General features: G+C 33.5%; 1 protein-coding gene across 2 annotated transcripts; it reads left to right on the top strand.

Moving 5' to 3' along the window:
• The first annotated feature begins 876 nt into the window (after window positions 1–876).
• LOC129219062 (uncharacterized) lies at window positions 877–24,584 on the top strand. Of its 2 annotated transcripts, none has more exons than XM_054853482.1 (6): window positions 877–1,024; window positions 7,745–7,800; window positions 12,760–12,864; window positions 18,830–18,856; window positions 20,677–20,715; window positions 24,432–24,584. In XM_054853482.1, the coding sequence occupies exons 1-6, from the start codon at window positions 898–900 to the stop codon at window positions 24,474–24,476; spliced, it is 399 nt and encodes a 132-aa protein (XP_054709457.1). In that variant the 5' UTR covers window positions 877–897; the 3' UTR covers window positions 24,477–24,584. The 2 variants fall into 2 exon arrangements, with proteins under 2 accessions (XP_054709457.1, XP_054709386.1); XM_054853411.1 differs by having other exon boundaries at window positions 7,742–7,800.
• The last annotated feature ends 1,580 nt before the right edge of the window (window positions 24,585–26,164 follow it).

Raw genomic sequence — 26,164 nt, 5'->3', positions numbered from 1 at the left:
TTCACTAAAGCAAAATTTATTCCATTCCTCTTAAAAAAGCCAATGAAACAAAACTTAGTTCCCTATTTTATGCAATGTTCGTAAACGATGCATAAAATAGGAAATGGAAGAAAGTCATTTTGCACACGAAACGATTGTCTATCATGCTTGGCGTTTGTGTCGAACTCTTATGCAAAGTTTGCAGCCTCTTCTAAATTATTTGGCTTTATTTCACGGTCCGCAAACCACAGTATAGGAATTAAATTTAGTTATAAGCAATTATTTGATTTGTTACTGATGAAATGTTAAGTGCTTTAATTAGATCTATTGTCATTGTTATAGCTGAAAAAATTGAGTTGTTTGACTTTGAATATGAGTATTTTTCCCAACTGCGTAGTTTTTGAAAATTTTCACTGGTTGAAATCATTGCTAAGCATGAATATAGATAAATTTCTGTATTATTAGAGTTTTGAAAATCAGTCAATGTCTTCTTTTTTTAGAAAATCATGACATTTAAAAATTAAAGCAAAATAAATTGCACTTATTAATATTTTCGTATTAAGCATATTCGTGATCAATGAGACATTAACTTTTAACCGTTAAAATGGATAGTCTATTTAAGACTGCAAATTTCTAAAAACTCCAACTAGAACATTCCATCAAGGAAAAAAAAAACACCAAGTTTTATTCAAATTAAAAAAAAAAAACAAAATAATTATATTATAAGTTTATTTGTTTCTTTCTTCATGTAAATGCCTTATTAAAGACATGCAGTAATCGTTTGTTAATTAGCCTCATTATACGTCCGTTTCACTTACTTGTTTCCTGCCCTTGAGCCAATAAAAGGAATTTAGCATGCATCCAAGCTTATATTATCATTTCTTGTGGGAGATTTTAGAGGAGTCATATCCATTCAAAATGGCAACACAGTTTGTTTCGTCGTATCTCCTATTGCTGAGTATAATAATTTCTGCTAGCTGCTTCACCATGAAGGATTTAGGAACAAAAGGGAATAATGAAGCTTTCTATACGTGTTTAGCATGCGGTAAGTGGCTCCTCTGAGCCAATTTAATTAAGCTTTTAACCTTTTAAGAACCAAAATGCTCTGATGTAGAGTAAGGGAATTTTTTTATTCATACAAATATTAAATGGGGATTTAAAAAGCATAAAGACAAGTTTTTGAAAAAAAAAAAAAACATTTTTAGTAGATTTTGCTTAATTTCACGAGACAAATGTGTGCAATTCTTTTTTTTTACTTCTATATAATATTTATCTGAGCAAAAATTTTTATGCTAAAATGACATTACCTATTTTTACTACTCAATGAGATAGTATGCTTGAAAAAAAAAATACTCGTAGAGTTATAGTATTAATTTAGTTTGGAAGATGTGTTAAGAACATCTGTGATGTTTTCAGAATAAATTCTTTTTTTTAATATCAAGATTCAGATGACGTTAGTCAAAAACGTCGAAAATGCATAATTTATAAATTATTTGTAGCCTGTGATACACAATATAAGTTTTGAACTCAGACGACACGTAGAGGAAAAGGTGTGAGAATGGGTAATGTTTTGAAATTATTGCATACGCATGCAAACAAGTTAAATTAAATCATAACGGTACCAAATCTTTAATCTCAAATTCAAAAATTGTTTTATGTGCGTCTGCTGTTTGCAAAGGTTTGGAGAAAAGACTACTCGCTAAGCAAAGAGACTACATGTCAAACATAGAAAATATGTATAAAATACTTGAGAGTCATAAAAATAATTACTGATTAAGTAAAAAGTGTACCTGAAGCAATAAAAAGTTATTAAGGCTCATGATATACAATATTTAATTGCATTTATGAATGAAATCAGTATAAGAATTAAAAACATAGGTAACTTACTGTTAGAACTCGACCGATGGCTATTTTTGGCTGATGGGCCGACGCCGATTGTTGGTCGATGGTTCAAAGACGGCCGATAGCCGATTATTTTTTGTTTCAAATGGCCCATGAACTATGCCGATGGCCGATTTAAGCACCTAACTAAAGGACGGCCGAAATGTAGGTTTCAAACAATTTTTAAGGAACATTCAGTACTTTGTAGAAACCGATGGCAAATCATATTTAGAAAAATGAACGGGTAGATAAATATTATAGCTAGATAGAGGCCTTTGACATATTTATATTGCTTTTTTTTTTCTTTTTTAATGAAAATATTATGTCAAAAACCACAGAAAAATAGTGAAAAAATTCATGGGTCGCAGAAATATGTTTCTATCAAAGGCAGAGGAAGAGAGAGGGATTTGAAGGATGTAAATAAAAAGTCACTTCAGCACATCAGTAGTTAAATGTTCAAAGGTAAAAACTTAGCTTCACCTTCTAAAAACTGGCATTGGATAGTCTCTGGACTCCATTTTTTCACCTAACGCCTACCAAATGATGGCCTACAATAGCGTTGATAGCCTTCATTTTGAAAAGAATTCTGGGGAACTGCTCCTCTCCACATCATTTTAGTTCTTCTAAAACTACATTTCAGGAGTTCATTTTTCAAAAATTACTGGCGAAGAGTCCTCCGCCCCCCACCTTTAGCATCTCTGGCTACCGTCTAAAATTGTGTTTTGAAACTTTCATTTTGAAAGATTTATGCGGGAGAGTCAGTGACCTCCAATCCATTCCTTTAACGCTGCCAAAATAGCTTACAGTCGCGTTTTAAAAACTTCTATTTGGAAAAACTTCCAGTGGAGAGAGAGATCTACTAATATCATTGAAGATCCTCTAAACTGCGTTTTTAGAACTTCAATCTCCAAAAAAATGCTCCGGGCGAGTCCCTGAACCCTACCCTCTCTAATACCAAAGCTACACCTCTGCTACCAAAACTGGGGACTAATCGTATTTTTAAGACTTCCATTTCAGAGGATTTTTTGGGAGAGGCACCCACTTAACCTCACCCGCCTCCAACGTCGCTGAAGGGCTTCTTAAACTTCTTTTTAGGACTTATTTGGAATTTTTTATAGAAAAATTGCCGCAAAAGAATGCCTTAATCCTGTTCCATAACGCTTCCAAAGATGGTTTGCAATCGTGTTTTAATGACAACTGGATATTAAATATTAATCTACAGGGTGTTCCGTTTTAACCTTTATTTTCGCAACCGTTAGTCCTAGATGCATACTTCCATAACTAAAGGCCACAGGAACTTATTTTTGTTACTTCCTTCGAGAAGTACCACGTCTCCTATCTTTAGGGACTTTCCTTCTTTGCTGCAATCCAAGCGATGTCCAGTTCTTAAATCTTGAAGATATTGAGTCTTCCATTCCAGCCAAATGACCTTTAACATTTTGTCTGATACTCCTTTCTTCTTCTCAATTGGTCAGGAAAAGTTTTGGCGATGAGATCAGAGAAGTGAACTGGATAGCTGTGATCATTTTTTGCATAATTTAAAAAATGTAATGGTTCTAATGCTTCGGGTTCATCTAACTCGTTGTAGGTGTAAGATAGTGAGCGCGAGTTCAAAACTGTTTCCACTTCTGTTAGAAGCGTTGTCATTTCCTCGAATGTCAGAAGGGCTTTTCCTATCACTTTTCGGAAGCATAGTCCTTAACCGACCTAACAAGGCGTTCGTAGAATCCTCCCCACCGACTCTTTCTTCCCCGGGCTCTTTCGATGATGTATTTTGATTGTGTTTTTTCTTTAGCTATGAAATTTTTGAATGTATCATCTTCCAATATTTTATAAAACTTTCCTATTTCTTCTTCAGCTTTCTTAAACGTTTTAGCGTAATCGGAATAAATGATTTCGCAATTACCTCTTCTACTTAAGAATCTTCTAAATGCAAGTAAAAGGTTTTTGCGTCAACATGTTTTTCACGAGTTCAAGATGTACTGCACGAGTTACTGTGTAGGTGAACAAAACAATATACGACTTCTGCATATCTTTTGAGTTTTTTACAGGTCCTGCGAAATCAATTCCGCAAATGGTAAATGGGGGTGACTCTTGGATTCTATCTTTCGTTAAGGGCGCCGTCATTTGATCTGCAGGTTTGGCTAAATATTTCTGGCAAATCAAGCATTTTTTTAATGTTATTTTTAATCAGCTGGCGCCTTTTGGGGATCCAGAAGCGAGATCCAATTTTGGCTAGAGTAGCAGATGTACCTCCGTGCATGATTTTTTCATGCTCTTTAAGTACTATTAGTCTTGTTAACGCGGAGTTTTTAGACAAGATGGCTGGATGTTAATTATCCAAAGAAAATTCTAAGCACTCTAATCTTCCTCCTAATCTGATGATTTACTTTTCTTCGATATAGGGGGTGAAATTGTACAACGGGGAAATCATTTCAAAATAATTAACCTCACTTAAAAAGTTAAATTCTTCTCCAAAGTGTCTCTTTTGTTCACATCGTATCAATAAATTTTCTGCTTCTTGTAGCTCTTCTATGATTAGAGTTTCTTGTATGTTACTAGATTTTCTCAATTTCACGATAAAGCGTTTTGTGACCCTCAACAACTTTTCTAAGTCACTATAATTGGATAAATCAACTGGATCTTCTTTATTTTCAACTACGCATTCAAGTTCATGTGTCTCCAGGAATTTTTCTCTATATTCTAGCTGAGATTATTCTACTATTTTCTCAGGTATCAATTTTGGCCAATGGTCAGGCGAAAGTCTGAACCAAGGTGGACCTTGTGTCCAAAGGAGTTCATTAATGAACTTTGAGATCTTTGCTCCTCAGCTGACTAAGTCCGCTGGATTATCACAGCTTCTGCAATGTCCCCAATTATTTGGTGACGTCAACTTCTGAGTATCCTGAACACGATTCTTAACAAATTACTTAAATGCATCGGGCTGTTTCTTGATTCAAAAATATTTTATGCTTGAATCGGTCCGAAAATAACAACGGATATACAAATTCAAAATTCTCATTATATTATTTCTCAATTTGGCAGATAGTAATGAACCTATTAGTTCTAATCTGAGTAAGGTGAGTATCTTCAATGGCGCTACCCTATTTTTAACCGACCTCAAAAAGGAGGCGGTTATCAATTCATACCGTATGTATGTTTTTTTTTTGTTTGTCCACTCATAGCGTCTCACCTAGTGAACCGATTTTGATGATTCTTTTTTTAATGGATAGAGGATGGCTCATCTTAGGTCCCATTACTTTGTTTGACCATATTTGTTCTTTAGAAAAAAAGTTATGGGCAAAAAACAGTAAATTTTATGCAATTTCCCTATTAAATGATTAAAATGATATTGTAGCGAAGTTCGCACTTTTTATCCATGGATAACGGTGGCTCAGTGGTAGAATTCCCGCCTCCCGCACGAGCGACCCGGGTTAAAATCCCGACTAGGACAAAGTGAATTTTACTGAAATTTCGTTTATACTGTTTCCCGTATTTTCTCGAATGTTCTATTAATTTCTATATCTTACCAAGTTTGGAAAGTTCCAGCACTTTCTCAAGTTGTATATAAGGAGATGTAACGTTCATTCGTGGTTCTGAATAAAGATCTCGAGTTGAGACTAAGGAGTATTCGCTTCATTTTGCTTTCACATTGTCTTCGCTATCTTCATCTACACGACAATATGAAACTCATTGTTATAAAAGTTTGGTGCCATATAACAGTAACATTAATTGTAATGATAATTTTGAATGAAGGCTTCTTTGAAGCAAGCATCAAATTTCTTCAAGGGATATTTCGATAATGGGGAATCTGGCACTGTCGTCTCAGTTTTGGCGTAAATAATTTTATTTTAGTAACCCTCTGATTTATAGTAAACCTATGTGAATTATCAAAATCTTCCTTTCTTCAGTGCTATTGCTCCATAGTAGGGGTAAACCTAACCTGGAAGCGAGGTGATGCAGTGATTAGGATCTGCTTAGCCTTCACAATGCTATCATTAGGTTTGACTCAACTACTCTGTAGTATTTTTATCGTTATCATCTATGCCGATAACAGATGATCGGGGCTAAGTAAGAAAATACAGGATTGCATCATGAGCAACTTAGATGCTGTGGAATGTAATTTAGTTAGGAAAAACGTAATACTTAAATGGTTATAATTAAATTAACTACGCATGATTTCCAGAGAGGAACAAAGATAAGTTTTTAGTGCCAATCGCTTAAAGTTTAACGCGTGTCAATAGTTTTTTTTTTTTAGTATGGAGCATTTTTAAGAAAAAAATGTGACGTTTCGTGATGGTAACTTCTTATTATTTCTGAAATACCTACATTTACACTAAAAAGAATGAAATAAAAAAATTTTGAAAAAAAAAATAGAACCAACTTCAAAATTGCTCTAAAAAGTGAAAAATAATTTTATTCTTTAAACACCATTGATAATGCTTTTAAACATAATTTTTGAAGTTGGCGCAAAAACGATAGATAAAATCATTCACAGCCATAACTCAAATACAACTATAAATTTAACCAGGACCAGTTTCTTCACTATCACATACATTATGCATTGATGACAGCATATTTGAATAGCGATATAAATGTTTCGTTCGTAACTTTGGATGCTTTTCTGGAAAAAAATATGAACGAAGCATGGTTACACTGGATTTTACGTTTTGTTTTTGCGTCAACTTCAAAAATTATGTTTAAAAGCATTATCGATGGTGTTTAAAGAATAAAATTATTTTTCACTTCTTAGAGCAATTTTGAAGTTGGTTCTATTTTTTTTTTTCAAATTTTTTTTATTGGAAGCAATGAACATCGTTCGAACTTCTGTATGATTCGTCGTAAAACGTAAGTACGGAACTGTACCATATACCACTGTGCTAGCGTCTCAGAAGCAATGTAATTTGAGATTTCTAATGTCTGAGCACAAACTTTCAAAAATAATAATAATAATAATAATAATGTCAAGGGATTTTGAATTCATTTATTTGATGCAACTCTTCGCACCATTTTCTCCATAGGGAGATCAAATTATGAGGAAGTGGCTCGTCCCAAACTATGTGTGATGATCCCAAATCTTTTGAATCAAGAGTTCAATTCTTACAATAAAATGTCCCAAAATTCCTTTTCGGTCAAAAATTCGTCCTAACACTTGTAGAATGAACCTTTTTGTCTCAATTGGTTTCGATAAAAATGACAATAGGCTTCGAATACCAAAATACAGTAAATCCCTCAAATTATCCCACGCCATAACCAAAGCTTTTAAAGCGGTATTTTAAGCACCAGAAATTTGAAAATTTGCATTTGAAATTATGCCTTCTTTATTCCAATGTTTATGTAATTCTCTCGAATTAGTATTCTCGAATTAGCAGTTTAGAATTCCCTCAGAATTCCAAAAATTTATCCAATCACCGTTTAATTTTTGGATGGATGCATCAGTTTTATACGTTTTAGTTATTTTAGAGGTAAAAAACTTTCGTAGATAACTTTTAAAAATTCACTGGACCACCTAATGTGATATTTCTTTGCAATTGATATTACAACAACATTTTACCATAGCTAAAAGTATAAAATTTCCCTCAACAAGTAATTGCAAATCAATCAACGCTTAACCTAACGAAGAACTTAATCAGCGGTTGCGGTTAACTCGAAATTGCTGCCCAAGTCACATGATACCGTCGCTGCATCAGAATTATAGGGTGTATAACCCTATAATTCTTCTATAATTCCCTATAATTCCCTATATAATTCTTCTATAATTCCCTATAATTCTTTCTATATCTATTTCTTCTCAATGGTGAAAATGTTGCATCCAAAAGTTCACTTTTCTGCTCAGAGGTATTTCTTTGCTTCTCATATTTCTCATTTCTCTTTTTTACAGCAGACGATCCTTCTAAATGGGATGGATTCTATGCTTGTATGGGCTTACTACCCAAAGAGGTATTTTTCGAACAATTTACTTCCTTTTAAAATATTACTCCAGACAATAAGTGCTCAAAACAGGGGTGTAGCGGGCATGGAATATGCTACAATTCTTGACTTTAGAACATTGTTAGGGGTAGTTAGTAAGTAAACATACTAAAAGTTACCTTTAGGGGTGAGCTAAAGTTGGGGGTTGGAAAATTTTTTTGGGTTTTTCGAGAAAATGTCGGAAATGGTAGAAAAAATGCGTTTAAAATAAAACTTCAAGCTAAATAAACTTCCTACAAATCTGTTTCTACACATATTTGACAAATTTCTAATAATTTTCCAGGTATATGTTATGAAAAATCGATGATTTTCGGAAAAATTTTCCCTTTTTATCAAACATTTGCTCCTAGTGCCTCCCAGGATCAGTATTTGTGAAAAATGTCAACGACAACGTTGTAGAGCTTTAAATTTTCTAATTTGATATGTTGTTTTGGTATATTTTGTTCAACTGATCAAAAGTTATAGAATTTTAAACACTCACCTTCATGGCAAAAAAAAATTCGAAAACTTGCCATTCACTAATTTCAAAGTGACTCGAAAGGATCACGCAGTTCCTCTTTTCTCAATGAATTCAACAATCCTCATGGACAATAAGGAAGTATTTCAACACAAACGACGTTTAAGAGGGGGGGGGGGGGGTTGTGAAATTGTGACATTGAGACAAGGGGGAAGGAAAGAGTAAGAAGTGTGACATCAAGCATTTTTTAATACGAATATGTTTTATGAAAAGTATCTTGTAAAACGTACTTTGTGACAAAAGGGGAGGGGGATTAAAAATGTTGATTAAAGAGACATTATTTATGGACAACCCTTTATCAAGGAATCGAACGAAGATTTGTAGAACTACGTATATGCGTTATAATTAGCTCCATATCCATGGCATTGTTTAACAAAAGTGATCTGAGGAAGTTCAGAAAGCCAGCACTTCCTCAGTAAGAAGTTTGTTAGAAGTAAATAATAAGTAAACATACTGAAAATCAAAGACCCTTGGGGGGGGGGGGGGGGTTAAAGGTGAAAATTAGGAGCCAAATTTTGTGGTTTTCGATTATATCTGGGAAACGGCAGGAAAAATGTGTTCGAAATAAAAGCGAATGTTAACTATATTTATTGTGAAATTGTTTTTATACAAACACTGTTTGACATTGAAAATGCAACACCAAGAAGGAGTGATCAGAAATTTATGCAAATTTTAGAGTAGACGTACATCACTGAGTTATGTAAATGATGTGAAATGCGCAGCTCTCCGACGCACGTGATGTAAGATATAAGGGAAGGAACTTGCAGAGTGGGAAATATTCGTGTCGTTATTTCTGACTGGGAGAATTATCGAAGAAACTTTGTTTTTGTTTTGGAGGATACGTGTAACACGAGAGAATGCCAGGCTGACGTCAACGAATGCACTTCCGGCAGATAGACGATTTTACGAGGGGTATGGTGATCGGACTGAGATGGGGATGTTGGTCCGTACGTGAAATCGCAGCTGATACTCACATGGACCCTGAATGTTCCCGTGTCAACCAGAACCATTTCCCGTCACTTGGTCGCACGTGGTCTGCAATCACGGCGTCCGCTAAGAAGACTGCGTTTGACCCCACAACATATTCAGCAACGTTTATTATGGTGCTGGACTAGAGCGCAAGATAGACAGAATGGTGAAATGTCGTGTTCTCAGATGAATCCAGCTTCTGTTTATCCAGTGATAGTCGCCGCATACGTGAGTGGCGTCGACATGGAGACACATCTAATCCGGCAGTAACTGTGGAACGTTCCACCGCACAACAACGTGGCATAAAGGTTTGCCATAATGGTTGTGACCACAAATTACATAATTTGTGGTCGCAACCACATTTTACAATTTACATAAAGAAATTTACCCAAATGAACTACTGCTGAAACAAACAAATAAGGATGAGTCAGTTAATTTCTTTGATCTAAATATTCAACTGAATAATAAAGTTCCCAGTATAGCTTTGTATGATAAACGTCAGGATTTTGATTTTAAAGTGTATTTTTTCATTCATTTTCGCAGTTGTGTCAGTAGAAAAGTGTTCAAAAATATAATCATTTCACAAATTATTAGATATAAAAAAATATGCAGTAATAAAACAAATCTGAAAACAGCGATTCGAATTTTAACTGCAACCCTAACTGAAAACCAATATCCGGAGCATCTTACGAAACATTTCATTTGCAAGCTTGTGGAGGATTAGCGGTAGTCAATTTTCAGTTCCTTGAATTTTCTGTTCCTTGAATTTGATTGTTTTACGTACTTTCTTTTGATTTTGAGTTCAGGTATGAATTTTGTTTCTTTTGTAGTTTAAATATTGTTCTATTTTCTTTATATAAAACTTGTATTTTTCGTTTGTAAAAGGTTGTTCAATGTTCTTATTTCTTGTCATGCTGATATTCTGAACTTTCAGTACCCCTATGGCTAGTTTTGTGAGATGTCGGGGACTAGTGCTATATATATATATATATATATATATATATATATATATATATATATATATATATATATATATATATATATATATATATATATATATATATATATATATATATATATATATATATACCTAAACCTGTGTATGTTGACCACATGCGGTGCACTACTTTAGTGGTCATCTTACAGAGGTTGATGTACATGATTAGGGCTAATTCTGTGCACGAAAAAAGTGGTCAACTTCACAGGTTTTACTGTATATGAATATATACAGTGTGTTTCTGAACTCTTGGGCACATCTTTAAGGGGTGATAGTATACATCAGGACAAAAAATATAATGGCAAAAATTATGCTCCCAAACGTTTTCCGAAGGAGATAAGCGCGATTAAAGTTTAGGGTCCAAAATTTCAAATGATCATAAAAAACAGAACATTGGTCGATTCGTTTGCGGTTTTCGCCAAAATTATTCTTTTTATCAGTATATTCTTGAAAATAAATTTTGAAGATGTAGTTTTAAAAATACCGATAGAGGGCGCTTTAGATTTTGGAGTAACGCCATTTTTGAATCTCATTGGGTTTTTCTAATGCTTGGAATAAAACTTACATTTTCAGCTCAAAATCAGAATCGTGTTTAAGTGTAGCAAACTGAAGTGTGTTCAGAAGTTGAAATACACTCTGTCACAAAAAATACATTAAACCAGAAGGAAGCTAGTGATCTTCCCGAAACTTAAAATGACTGTAGCTTATGGCAAGATAAAGAAATGAATGCAAATTAAGAACAAAAGATTGTTTTATTTAGAAGTTATGACACAATAAAGGTTACAAAACCGTAAGCTGTATAGATTCCTCTAGCAGCTGTACAAGACAAAACACGGCGTAATATGGAGTGAAATAGGTTATATTTGACCACTGGGACTAAATCGGGATTCATCGTTGAAGATAACATGCCTCCTGTTTGTCACGACCCAGCTAATCAAGTGCATTGAAAATCCAATCGACGAAAATCCAATGGAATGCCGGTTCGAGATACCAGCGTCTTTTAGTCCACTCAGGATTGTTTTTCTTGGTCCCATCAGTTTCTTGGAAGGTATTAAACGGCATTTAGCTTATGTTAGCTACCTTGTTGATACGGTAGTGGCCGCTGTTATGATGTGCGATCTTCGCGCTCATTTCTGTTTCACCATCACCAGTTCTGTTTTACCTACACTAAGCTACTACCATATCACTACGACCAAGGTGACGGCAGATACGCACATCGTACCCATCTCCGCATCTTGAATGCGCATAGCGCGCTTGCCCTTTCATCACTGGCGACGAAAATTTAATCTTCTCTTACCAAATTACATTCCTGCCGTGTTTGTTGGCTGCAGCTCAATTTATTCTTAACGCATACATGTCTTGGTGACAAAGTGTACTTCAACCTTTGAAGACACTTCAGTTTTTGCTACTTAATCACTCCCAACGATTCGGTTTTTTACCTAAAAATTTAAGTTTAAGTCCAAGCATTAGAAAACATTTAATGAGATTCAAAAATGGCGGGAAAAATTGTTTTTCGTTGCTCCAAAGTCTAAAGCATTCGCTATCGTCATTTTTTAAACAACATTTTTCAAAATTTATCTTCAGAAAAATACTGATAAAAAGAATTATTTTAGCGAAAACCGCAAACGAATCGACCAATTTTTACCGTTTTTTATGATTATTTGAAATTTTGGACCCTAAACTTTAATTGCGCCTATCTCCTTCGGAAAACGTTTGGGACTCTTACTTTTGTCATTATATTTTTTTGTCCAGATGTGTACTATCCCCCCTTTAAGTTTTGCCCAAGATTTCAGAAACACCCTCTACAAATAATAAGATAGCGAGAACTATATGAAATAAATACATCATCGTTTAAAAGAAGGGTCGTTCATTTTTTAGGAGATTGTTCTGCACCGTTCAGTTTAAGGAGCCGATCTTTCATACCTGTTCGTTCAGGAACGACACATCCCTCAATCAGACATCAAAATCTTAAAATTAGCAAACAAAATTGACGATTAAAAGCTACGAAGACGCAGTAACTTCATTTTGATCACATCGCAAATGAAATCTATCGAATTAAAACATCGTATTCGTACTTATCATGCTTTTAGATTTACGTAAGATTACATTTTAACTAAATGTCGTTAATAACCCAAATATTTCAGAGTTAATTAAGATGTTAACCAATTTTTTAAAAATTATTATAGTCTTGCATTTCTTTTAGACCATAAAACGCGTATATCCCATTAGCTTGCACAAAATCATCTAAAACAATTTTTTTAAACTGTTATTTTTATTCCATTTAATAAATTTATGTATAATAAATTATGTAACGAATATATATACATGTATATAATAAATTATGTTATGCATAAATTTATGTATACTGTACCACAAAACTAATGGTCCTGAATTGGTTTAACTTAATTCTTACTTGTACAGGCTTGAACAGTAATATATCTTTCAGGAACAAGAAAAGTTATCTAAGTGTATTGATGACAGCTTTCCTAACAATAAGCCCGGACCAGAAAGATGGGCAGTCATTTGTAAAACACCAGAATTCATAACGAAGGTAAAATAAGTTTAGTATTGATTGTAAAACGTTTGTGGGATATGTGGACATTCTTCATGAGAAGATTAAAATTTGCGGTGGGATTTATGAATTAAATGGGAGTTATCTGTTTTATTTCTGCATAGTATTTCAACTTAGTCCACTTAAAACAAATTTTAATACATGTATTTTATTGTTGAAAGTAAATCTGTCTTTAGTTGGGTTATAGAAAAAGAGATTTATTTAAAAAAAAAAAAAAACGTCCGTCTCTTGAATTAAGCGAGCCTACTTTCCTGTATGCCCATATCTAGTACCTGATCACTATTCTCAAAAATAGCTAAAATCGCAAATTGTTTCAAACATAATTTTTTAATTTAAGCTGATTTCTCGGAATAAAATATGCCTCACTCATCTAAAAATATAGGTGCGTAGAAAAAAATAAATAAATAAATGAACAAATAAAATAGCAGCACCTCTTAAACAAAGGAGCTAATACGCTGTTTTACATTTAAAAAAATGATCGCTTTCAAAAAGAAAAAAAAAATAATTAAAATCAGTAAGCTCATCAAAATAAATACGTCTTATCAAAAAGAAAAAAAAATCGTTTGTTTTCCCTGTTGCCAAAAAAAAATTTTTTTAAATGAATTTGTGTACAAAATAAATAAAAAAATAAAATGTCAACTTAAAAAAAATAAATTTTCACTGTCAAAAAAAAAAAAAAAAGTCTGCGCATATTTTTATGTGGAAACATAAAGTTTGAGTTTATCCGCCGAAAACTGAATACATAAATTAAAGCCTTAGATTGAAAATAAAAACAAATCATATTAGCAATAAAAATTTCACAGTTAAAACCATGGCTGCGGAGTCGGAGTCAGAGTCAATCTCATTTTGGGATAAAAGAGTCAGATTCGGGAGCCGAAGGTATATAATTCAAAGACTCGGAGTTGGAATCGGTCATTTCCCTTAGAGTCCGCAACTCTGCCAATGTTTGCGGAGTCGGAGTCGGACTTATTTTGGGATAAAGGAGTCGGAGTCGGAATCAAATATTCAAGAGTGGAGGCAGTCATTTTTCCTCTGTGTAAAATATTTGCCAAAACTGCGAAGTCCGAGTCGAAGTCGAGGAGTCGAAGTCCGACTAATTGTCGATCACAGGAATGGGAGTCGGAGTCAGATGCCCCAATATTCTTGGAGTCGGAGTCAGGAGTTCGTCGTCAAGATCTATTTCCAACAAAATTTGTTTGAAGTAAATCCGCCTTCAAGTGCGGCATCTACATTTGACTCCTTAGGCACTAATGTTAAGGGATTTCAACTGTTGAAAATTGAACAGAAAATTGTTCAGATCAAAAAGGTATTTTATATACAATGTTTTTCATCCAAAATTTTTTCCTACAAACTTTGTTTGAAGCAAATTCGCCTCTAAGTTCGGAATTGCCTTGAATTTTCTCGTAGACGCTAATGTTAAGTTTGTTGAAATGTTCAAAATTGAACGAAAAATAGTTCAAATCAAAAAGTGAAATATAGGAATGAGGTGTCCTCGCCGAGATCTTTCGAAAAAAAAAAAAGTTCGAATCGGACTATTTACTCAAAAGTCATTGGGGGGAAGGGGGGGGGGTAGACAGACCGACCGACAGACACTTTCCCCCATCTCAATACCCTACTTTCTAATTTTTAATTTTCAATATTTATTTATTTATTATTATTTTTTTGACTTTTTTTCTTTGTTTTTTTGCGATATTTTCAAGATGAATTAAGCCTTATATCATGATTTTTTCTTCTTTCTCTGACTTTTACTGGGAAAGTAGGCTAAAAACAGCACGGTTGAACATAAAAATGATTTTTACCGTCAGCAAATAATGAGGTGCAACATCAACAGCTCTTTATAATATTATAACTCATGTATTTACCTTTTAAAACTTTGCCTGAAATGTGACGGAAGCATCACACTTGCGTACCGCTATGCTGTCATGATGCTGTGAATCAATATTAAGGGTGATCATGGTTTCATGTATGATGTCGTTCTGAAACATCATCCCAGCTGTGCTGGCGCTGTGAACAGTTTCTGAATAACGTACGGTCCTACTGGTTCGTGGATCTGTGCACCACATTTTTAGGTTCAACAAAATAGGGTAAATTGTTTTCTTTCTTCTCTCATTTGGAAAATATAATATTCAAAATGTGCGGATTTTCTTGTGCGAGGAAAATTTTTTAGAAGGATCTAGGCATTATTATTGTTTGATGGCTCCCTGGGTGTGCCGCTGAAAAGTAAAGGCACTACTTGGGAGTTTACAACGAGTTCTCCATAGGAGTGTAAAAATATTATCATTGGTCCAATTCAATCTGAATTAATCGCTAAAGACGATCTGGATCCTTTCTGTTGCAAATGAATCCCTTTAATTTAGGCTTAAGCTAACCCTAAGCTATCTCAGCTACTACGTTTTAGCAGCGTTCTGTTATCCAGCCACCTTTCATGTTGGTGACAAAAACAAGTAAAATTAAAAATTTATCTTTTTTTTAAAAAGCGTATCTTTTCTCTGATACATAAGCCAAGTTTTTGTCCTTTCTTTTTTTTTTTAAATGCTTTCCGATATCTTGTATGCGGATTGGCCTTGAAGGCGGAGGAAAGATATGAGGAGAACGTTTCAAGGACCATTTATTAAATGCACTTTAAAGTATCCTTAATCTTAGGGAGTTTTGGACACTGAATAAAACAATCTTTTGTTCTATCCACTTAGGGACTCGAGAGTTTCTCCCTCGGAAAAAAAATATACATAAAGTTTTGCATTTTGAGACCCTCTAAGGGGTAGTCAAGACTGCAAAATTGTGAGGAAAATATAGGCAAATAAAACTTTTTTTTAGATCTACGTACCCTTTTAATATTGACCGAATAATAATAAATAAAAACAAATTGAAAATTAACTTGAATTCTTAAATTTTGAAGTCAAATTATGTTTTTCGCAATCACGAGTTGCGACAGGACCCTGCTCATTGTTTCTAGAAACGGCTTCTGTCCAGTCAAGCCTGCCCCTCCTCCTGGACGGTTACGTGTATAGTTGTGTGTTTGTGTATGTGTGTAGGCGCGCGTACGTGCATGTGTAGGCTTGTGTGTGTGCGTAGAACTGTGTATATACACGTAGGGATCTGTGTATGTGTGTAAAGGCTTGTGTATGATTGTGTGAGTATATGAGCATGCGTGTATGTAGGACATGGACGCTACCGACCGGGAGAAACGGATTCCAGGAGGCAGTGCTCGGAGCTGCGCCTGCAGTAGACGGTGGGCGGTGGTACTGCAGAGGTCACCTGGACCAAGCTGAAAAAGGCACGAACACCAAAAACGGTCCAATGAAGAACAATAAGCAATCGTGATTGCTCAAAAATAAATAAAAAGGTTTTGGTTCGACAAATCGTTACGACAGGTTCTCTGAGGTTCGGTTCGACAGAGAGGAAAAGAGAAGGAAGAGAGAAATAACGTATCCTTACTTGCTGACATCGGCTTTCGATACAGTAAGTTTTGAAAGCTTTTGAAAAATACATATAAAATTCTACATTTTGAGGCCTTATAAAGAATAATTGGGACTAGAAAAGGATCAAGAAAAAAATAGGCAACCAAATATTTTTTTTTAAAAAAAGTTTTGCAGTTCTGCACTCTTTCGCAAATTAAAATAATACTTGATATTATTTTTTGTTCAACAAATGGTTTCAAAAAATGCGTAAAATGCTTTCAACGTAATAATGTGGAGGTTTAGGTAATGAGAGTAACATCCTAGCCAATCAAACAATTCATAGTTTTTAGAACCCTTGACAAGAAATAAAATTGAGGCATTAAGTTTGGTTTCCAATCTCACACCGAATTCAGTTCCGCCGAATTTCGAGATCGTAAAAAGCCAATCCCGCGAACTTCATTCTTCTAAAAAGTAAATTTTAATATCAATTAGAAAAAGTTGTGCTTTTTAAGAAAGACTGCTTTTATTTCTTGAATTAGTAGTTTTCTTAAATTCCGTGCACCAATTATTTAGCATTACAAATTCAGATTCTAACTAGCAATTATCGTTTGGTAAGCAAAAGTGTGCCGCTCGAAAGGGATAGGAAAAAATTTTGCTTTAAAAATAACGCGCTAATGGAAAACACGTTTTGCAGCTCCACTGCAGTTGGTTTTACTGAAATTAAATGATTGTGAACATTTAGAAAAATATTCCCATTATGGGTTTTGTAATCTGTTATACACTATCTCTATCTTTTCTAAAGCGTAATTTATTGGATTTTAAATTTTACCGATGATTTTCAAAAATGTTTATAAATTTTTAGCATATTCTCAATCGCTGAACGTACGAAAACTGAAGCCTCGAATGAGATTACCAATTCATTCACAAGAAGATATACTCTACTTTATTGTTGTTTATATGAGACACAAAATGTTTCTTGCTCTTTTTGCATGTACTCGTTTATGAGGAAGGTTATTCAGACTTCAGATGAGGCTTGTGTCAATAGTCGTTTTATGAGCGGCAAAAGCTGGATAACGCTCGCATGGAAAAAAATTTCGGGGTTGAGAGCAAAATCCAGCGGGATTATTTAAGTTAAATATCCTGCGGGATCCCGCGGGGTTTGGATCAGGATTTCGGGATTGTAAATCCTAATTTCAAGTTGTCTCAAAGACTTATTTGATTATTTTCTAGGATTCTTTCACATTTAATATTATTTAAAGAACTTCGTTTGCAATTGAGTCTTCAACAGTTTAATACTTGACTGTATTGTTTTAAAGAATCGTTTTAAATGTGTAAGAAACTCCTACACTGTTAAAAATTCAGGAATGTTTTCTGGTAATTGCTACTGTAAACTGGCGAATTTAACGCAACGCTGATTTTTACGGTAATTTATACCGGAAAAATAAGCCATCTCAGCTCCAATTGGTTGCTGTGGCCTACCGAGGAAACCGTAAAATTTTACAGTAACATTTGATTTTTAGGGTAATAGTTACTGGCAACATGAATGCCAGTAACAATTACCGTAAATTTTCCGGGGAAATTTTTAACAGTGTAGTTAAAGTTTAAAAAATGCTATATATTTCTCTTTACAACAACAATTTTTCCCTTCCAAGTAGAGCGGAAGACGAAAACAAATTCAGGTAGTGGACTATTTCTTTTTCTTGTGCTAAACAGAATAACAGTATGCAGTAGAAGTAAGAAAAAATCGAGAAATAACAAAAGAACTTCTAAAATACTGAATTTGATATTAAATAGTTAGCAATATATGAAACGTGTGAGCCTCAAAAATCTATCGAAAAATACGTTATAGAAACGTGAGAACCATCATTTTCACGTTTTGAACGCAGTCTGTTGCAATGAGCAGAGTGTGGCACATTTTGACCTTCCCCTCTACCCTTTCTCATTTGTTAGAAAATTTTAACTTCAAGCTTTGTAACTGCATTTTATAAAATTTTCAAGATTTTTAATCATTTAAAAATGATTTTTTTGGTACTTTTTAAATTTTTTTAGGAACGAATCATGCAATTTTTAGGGAGTTGAGGATCCTCAGCAAAGCGGAGACCGTAAGCTATACAGCTTGTTTAGCTTATTGGTAAATCTGGACCTGACTACTACAAGTGGATTCGACAGTGGGAATACCCTAAAAAACCGTTTGCTTTGCAGAGGCACACCGCACTCACAGCAGATGATGCTGACAAAAAATGTAGGATATTAGGATCAAAGAAAAAACATCAAGCGCTAGAAAAATTACGCCCCAGAGTTAATAGAAGACATAGGTGTAAATACAGTTTTTGGAACTTCTTGTTCTGAAAGAACTCGTCACCAAGGTATTTTTCAGTCCCCCGTGGTTTGTCAAAACCTCTCTGTACATATAAATCAGCGTGTGTGTATAAAATAGGTCTTAACTTCCGTTGAATAAATGATTAAAACGGTATTTCGCAGTTTTTTGAATATCATACAATTCTTATTATTCATAATAAAAAAAAATATTTTACTTAATTTTTCAGGTGCTTAAATGCTGGGCTGATACTGAAGTAAGTTGGTATTATATTCCATAAAAGTTCATGAGTAGTAAAAACTTGATTAGTAATATTCTGTAAATCTACTAAAGTGTTAAATTGTTTATTAAATCATATTAATGCAAAAAGTTCTAATGTTTATGCATCAAAAGTTGTAGCTACAGTTACAACATTTCATCATTAAATTCTTTTAATTGAAACGATTCTGCCCTATGGAGTCATTCCATGTCAAGTGACCAAAGGGTTCCCATTCGACCATCTCCGATTTGAATGAAAATTTTATAGAGGTGTAGAGACGCCTTTGAAACAAACCTATGCAAGTTTTCAGCTTCCTAGATCTAAATCCTGAGGATCTAGGATCTCCGAAAAATGTGATCCGAAATAGCGGAGCAGCTTTTTGTTCCAAATTGATAAGTTTACAGAAAATTTTATCACACTGGTAGCATGAAATTTTAGGTGCTAAAAGTACGTTTGGCAGTTTAGTATTTTTGAGAATTTGAGCTCGATAGATTTTGTGTAGTATGCAAACGATGTATATTGAAAATAGAATTACAAAGTACGAGCTTTTGAATCATTTTTGTTCATAATTTATGATTCTAAAATCCGGGAAAAAGTTTCACCACTGTATTTTTCTTGCGATTTTGCATGCGTGCTACACAAATGTTAACGAACTCAAACTAATAAAAATACTAGAACGTATTGAGAACCAAAAGTACTTTGAGCTCCTCAAATTTCAGGCTTCCAAGTGTAATACAATTATCCGCATCCGGCTATTAAACATGGCAATTCGTTACGACAAACAGAATTTCGAACTCATTTTTTCATCCTGAAACGAAAGAACACCATCGAAGAAGAAACTTATTTAGAATAGAAAAAATCTGTTCTTTCTAATGGTGCAATGGAAGATGCAAGGTGACAAACTTAAGCTATAGCGCTTTGAAAATTGACTATTTTTCACTTGCACGTTTCGATAGCCAATCTGAAATTTCAAGGGAATGGAAGACACTGCCTCTCCATCACTGGTACAGAAGTAAAACAGCCCGGATCTTCCTTCTCTCTAGAGTGCGACATAGCTTTCCAAACTATCTCAAGATAGAAAAGCGTTCACATAAAAAGTCTTTCCATTCGTGAAGACGAGAAGGCTTTTACTCTTTGTACAAAATGCCAAATTCAGCAGACATCTTCTGAATATATCATGAGCTGCTTAGGACTTGTAGGGAAGATCTTTACTCCTCAAGTCTTATGGACCTTATGGGCCTTGTCTGACTCCGTCAGACGGTCTGAGGATAAGCCACAACACACACACAACGGCCAAACTACTTTGAGCGCCTAAAACTTCAGGCTTTCAGTGTGATAAAATTTTTTGTGAACTTAGTCTTAACTTGGCAATTTGGCACAAAAAGCCGATCGGCCATTTTGGATCACATTTTTCGGAGATCCTAGATCCTCAGGATTTGGATCTTGAAAGCTGAAAATTTCTCTAGGTTAGTTTCAAAGACACACACATTTCTGCGTCTCTATAAAATTTCATCCAAACCGGAGATAGCCGAGCGGGGACGATTTGAAAAATCAGGTCAGTTGACGTGTAAAGACTCTCTATAGAGTCAACTCTCAATAACTCGAAGTCACAAAGGGACCGGCTAAAACTTTCGAGTAATCGAAAGTTTCTTTCCCAACGTTTTGAAGAATCATTTTTATTTATGTACTTATTTTATTTCAACAATACTGCAGATTGAATAGCACTTACACTTTGGATAAAATTGACTATTAATACTAAGTTCAATTTGAGGCAGATAGAAGTTTTCAATGCAATAATCCTTTTTGTTTCGTTTCAGATTGCTGAAGAGTACAGGAAGAATTATAAAGATTACATCGTAAGTTTTAGCACCAATTCCCTCGGTTGATAAGCTAAAATAATAGCTAAATTTAAAGTTTCATATTTATATTTTGCAAAAGCTGTTTACATTAATCTTGAACATCATTTAATATAAGTTTTTTTGTCGCATTATTATTAGCTGACAAAAAAATTCAATAGTTCTTTTCTTTTAAATGTATAGATTAAAAACCTATAACTATTTTTAACCAAATTGAATCAGTTATGTGAAAGCAAGCAAAATGTAAATTTACTAACAATTGCTCAGACTAGTTATAAAAGAAAAAAGAGTCATTGATAACCTTTTTTACTTGTAGAATTTGTTTCATTTATCATTACATGAACTCGCAACTTTTCTATTCACTTCATTTAAAATTTATTTTCACATATTATTGGGATGTTGTGAGAAAATAAAAAAATGTACTTTTAAAATTTACTTTTGTGGTTTGAAAGTTCTGAAGTAGGTCAAAGAGTCATGTACTACTATTATTTATTATTTTCCTTAATACTGTATTAACAACATGGAACAAAAGTAGATGCATAAAAATAAGAATCAACACTGCCGTGGACAGGTAAATGGCAGTATCTGCAGGAACGAGTTTCCGAGGTATTTGAAAGGGCAATTTTTAAACTCAATACTAACAATTAGTGTTGGAAATTGACCTTTTTTTTCATGCTTTTTTTTCAGCGGAAATCAAAGAAGTAAGCTTATACAATGAATCTAATATACAATAAATGACAAAAGTGCAGAAAAGTGGAAACATTGTAGTTCTTGCCCTTTTTCCGCCCACGGCAGAATGTATGCAATAAATGAGGGGACCATAGTTAATCCTTGATGACTTTTTCTAATTTTCGGGTAAGCGTATTTTTGGGATTTTGAATGCTGAAGTTTACATTAGACTGTAACACATGACAGGAGCAATTTCTTTTGTACGATAATTTTAACTTTCTTTATAATACAGTTTAAAAATTGCAGCTTGCTGGTCACATTTGGGACATAGTGTTCCAAAAGTGGCCCATGTGTTTAAATCGCTTTTTAAATGAGAAAAAATATTTGAAAACTATTTTAACCTCTAGAAGAGTAATGTAATGTTGAATTAAAAAGAAAATACTTGGAAAAAATTACAATAAATACTTTTAAAACCAATTAAAAACGGTAGTGAATGCCATGAACTCACCTGGTATGGTTTTTTAATGATAGCAAAAAAAAAAGTTATTTAAAGAAATGAAATTATGCAATGGATCACCGAAATTTTCTTCAGAACATTATTTTATGTGTTTCTTTCTTAAAGTGGCCACCTTGGAAATAAGCATTTGGGTAGAAATTTTCAGATGTAAAATTGGTAATCCGTAAAATTAAACAGAGCTAAAGTGAACTAAAAACAAACGCTGTCAAAAAGAAGGAAATAATTTTTCAAAAACGTATCTTAATTTAAAGTTCTAAGAATTTAAACACATTTAAATCAAAATTCTAATCAGGAAATTATAAATACTCCTCCTCAAAAGTGAAAATAAGGCATTCAATAGCAACCGGTCGACAGTAATCTCTTCATATTCAGACATTTTCCCTAGAGATACGTGTTTTACAACGCAGCACTGCCGTTTTGGGGTAAAAAAATAAAATTAATGACACATTTTAGGGGTGCTCTATCTTAAGAACACTGGCCACCTTTGACCCACCTACCTTTGAAATCAGCTAGAAACAAACTAATAACCATTGTTTACATAAATCATATGGATGTACTTACATAAATGAGTATGCAGAAATTATTTAAAAATAAGGAATGTCGAGTATACAAAAATTATTTAAGGAAAAAAAAGGTATTATCGAGTATTTCTATAATGCATGTAGAAGTGAACACATAAAATAGTTTAAATAAGTCATTCAGAAACACATAATAAACAGCAAAAGTCTTATTGCGAAAACTAATATTGTATAGGGTCAGGTGGGGTAAAATGGGTAGTGGGGTAAAATGGGTAATCAAAATATATGGTTTAAAAAGTCAGTTTTTTTAAATTAAATTTTGCATTTTTTTGAGTTGGTTATTATACTTAGCTGTTCTGAATTCTATATCACAAAATATATTTTTTCAATAGATCATTTTTAATGAATGGTAACACTTTAAATTGAAGTCGATAAATTCAAGCCCCATGCTGTATACTTTAACTTCTATCTCCAGCTCCTGATTTTTGAGGAATTTTTATTACTGTGTCATAATATCTTTAGTTGGACATTTTTATTGCTTGCTTCAACTTACAGGAAGAAAAAAAAAATATTTTTTTCTATTTTTAATCTCATATTTTGAAAATGGGGTAAAATGGGTATATATGGTTAGGCTTATCATTCCAGCAAGTTGTTTTAAAAGGTACAGCATATTTTCCTTTAAATGAATATTAATTCATTTGTGGTTAATTCAAAATGATTGAAACATAAAAATACACACAATGCCATGATTTTATAAAATAAACTTCACTGTATCATAATAAATAAAAATAAGCCACAGGTATACTTATTCTAGTGTTTGTGTGCATTTGCACATAAAATAACAATTTCCTCAGAATATGCTGGGCCCAGCCTGCTGCTCGTCACATTTTTATTTGATTGCAATCAGATTCTATCAATTTCTCTAATGTACTCTAATGTACCTTTAATTTTTCGGAACACATCCTCGTTTCAATCCGAAAAGTATGCGTCACAAAGCACAATTTCGTCACCTTATAAAGATTTGAAAAGTGCAATATTGTCAGGAATTTCAACAAGTGCTTCAGATTTGACAGCTACCTGCATGATTTATTTAAAACAACTTAAACAGGGTGCTGGCAAATACAGGAAAATAAATGACGAAGATGTTTTAGAAAGGCTAAGAGTTGAAAGTGAAAAACGTAAGGAATTTAAAAAAAGGAAAATTAAAAAATAGATGAAAAAGTCTCCATTCAGAGGAAGTATTTGGAACAGAAACTGCTGAAAATATGCTTATAAAGCAAAGTTTAACCACAAGTGTAAAGGTATAAGTATTATACTTTGAGGAAACAAGCAAGAAAGAATTTATTGGCAAATATATGGCTGTTGAGGAAAATTTTATAAGGTGAAATACTTTTAAAAAATCCGAGATGGGGGATTTTTTTTATTTTTCCTGATATAGACGACATGGATTTCATTGAAGAACATCAAATAATAAAAAAATTTAATGAGCCACAAATTAACAATAGGTCATTACTTTTTAAAAGAAAGACAAGTATGGATATCATGCGTTTAAAGAAACCTTATTAATATTTTGCCAAATTTACTGTTTGCACTATTTTTTAAAAGTTAAATAGTTAAATTTTGATAACCGACTCTTATGCCTTTACTATCACACTGCATTGAACAAATAGTATGCTTTTTTACCACTTCTTAGACTTTAATACCCATTTTATCCCATAGGCTACCCATTTTCACCTGCGTGGGGTAAAATGAGTATACAAAACATATAGTCATAAACACTCCTCTCAAAAATAAATTTGTATCAAATTATGTGTGAAAATCATTTAATTCTATTCTCAACATATGTAATGTATGCATAAAACAAAAAATAATTAGAAACGAAATATTTTGACAAAAATACTTGAGTGAAAATCCAAAAGCAGGCTATTTTATACCCATTTTACCCCACCTGACCCTACCATTTTTGAATATAACTCTAAACGTTAAAATATGCATTTCGTATTTCGTTCCAGGCGTGCATGGCTGAAGTGGAGGATAAAAATTGCGCTGGTGTTTAAGAAGAAACATCTATAGCTGATAAAAATTTGGACGCTGAGAAAAAGTGGTTTTAAATTACCTAACATATATGTAATAATTATTTTCATTTTGCATTCAATAAAATGTGTTTTTTTTTCCCTGAAGTTCTCAGTTTTGAAATTCAAAACTGTTTTAAAATGAGCTGACGACATTTTCCTTAGAAACTGCACACAATATCGATTAAGAAAATACCAAGTTTTCTCTTTACTATTTGCTATCGTTTAAACATGCGATATAGACATTAAATAACATATAAAAATATTTATTTTCTTATGTTATTGAATGAACTTTATTACGTTATTTTTACACAGACATACATAATTTCGAACATATAAATTAATTTATGACAAATAAAACATTGAAAAATAATGTGGTTGTTCTTAATTTTTATCCTAGTCAAAAATCCTTTTTATCATGTGCCGGGACGAGATCTTTGGTTCTGATAAAGGCACATAATTGTATATATTGCCTCGCAAACTTTAATAACAGTGGCTCAGTTGGCAGCGCGCGGGGCTTCGAACTGTTAGGAGCCAGGATCTGGTCCCAGCTATGACAATCCAGTTTTTGGACTTCTAAATTGATTTTATTTGCACTGCGTTCAAAATGTTCTCTCTAACGGAATGTTCTAGAATGTTCTATGTTCATATAAAAGAGTGAGCCACACGAGTTGTGAGCAGTTCCCTAGTTCTTCCATGCTGCGAGTTGCGCCAAGCTAAATGAAATATCTAGTTTAGTTAAACGTACTCTGTGATTATTTAAATCATTGTGACAATATTCACTGCAAATTCATTAAGTGAAAAAACATTTAAAAACGTTTTATCCAAAATATACAGCTTTATAATATTATCTATGAAAACAGCTTGATCAGATGCATAAAACTCCTTTTATTATGTTTACAAAAAAGAAAAATAATACTAACCATGTGAAAAAAAAATAAATACACACATGGTTATAGGAGCGATTACGGTCTATCCTTTTACTCAGATGCGTTTCATGATTTCGCGTAAACAAATTTCGAGTTGCATTTTTTTTACAACATAGTATATCATATTATGAAGGGAAAATGACTTAAATTTATTGCACGAAAAGGTAAAATTTTAAACATAAATTCTGACAAGAGTAATAGGGTAGAACCAGGAGAAATGGACCAGCTGCATTTATAAGGAAACAAAAATGTGAATTTTTTCTTCTACATTTTCCAGTACATATACCGTCAACTTGGGTAACTTTTCCATGTAAAGCTTGATCACGGAGAGATAGCGGATGACCTTGACGCGTAAACACATTTGTATCATTTGTAATAGTTAGAATTAGCCAGAAAGTGCCGAGTAGTAGCAGGGATATTTTTGCCTATCTCACAAAATAATAGCAAAAAACTTATTACAAATGATACAAATGATGTTTCCGCTTCAATGTAATCCGCCATCTCGGCGTGGTCAAGCTTTCAACAAACAAAGCGAGATTGTTTGCACTGTATTAGCCTTAGGAGATTATTTGTTTCAAGGGCCTAGTCAAAACAGCACTGGATCGAAACTTAAAGCAGGAATTAAAATGGAGGGAACAAGTCCAATTATCGGCTTAGCAAAATCAGACTCAAAGACCTCAAGTCACGTGTCTCAACAACAACGAATGGTTGGCACGTTTTACGTGAAACAAGCGAAATAAACAT

The sequence above is a fragment of the Uloborus diversus genome, chromosome 1 (genome assembly GCF_026930045.1).
Source record: "Uloborus diversus isolate 005 chromosome 1, Udiv.v.3.1, whole genome shotgun sequence".
Taxonomy (NCBI): Eukaryota; Metazoa; Arthropoda; class Arachnida; order Araneae; family Uloboridae; genus Uloborus; species Uloborus diversus.
The sequence above is the reverse complement of the archived record's forward strand: the minus strand, read 5'-3'. Positions and strand labels throughout refer to the sequence as shown.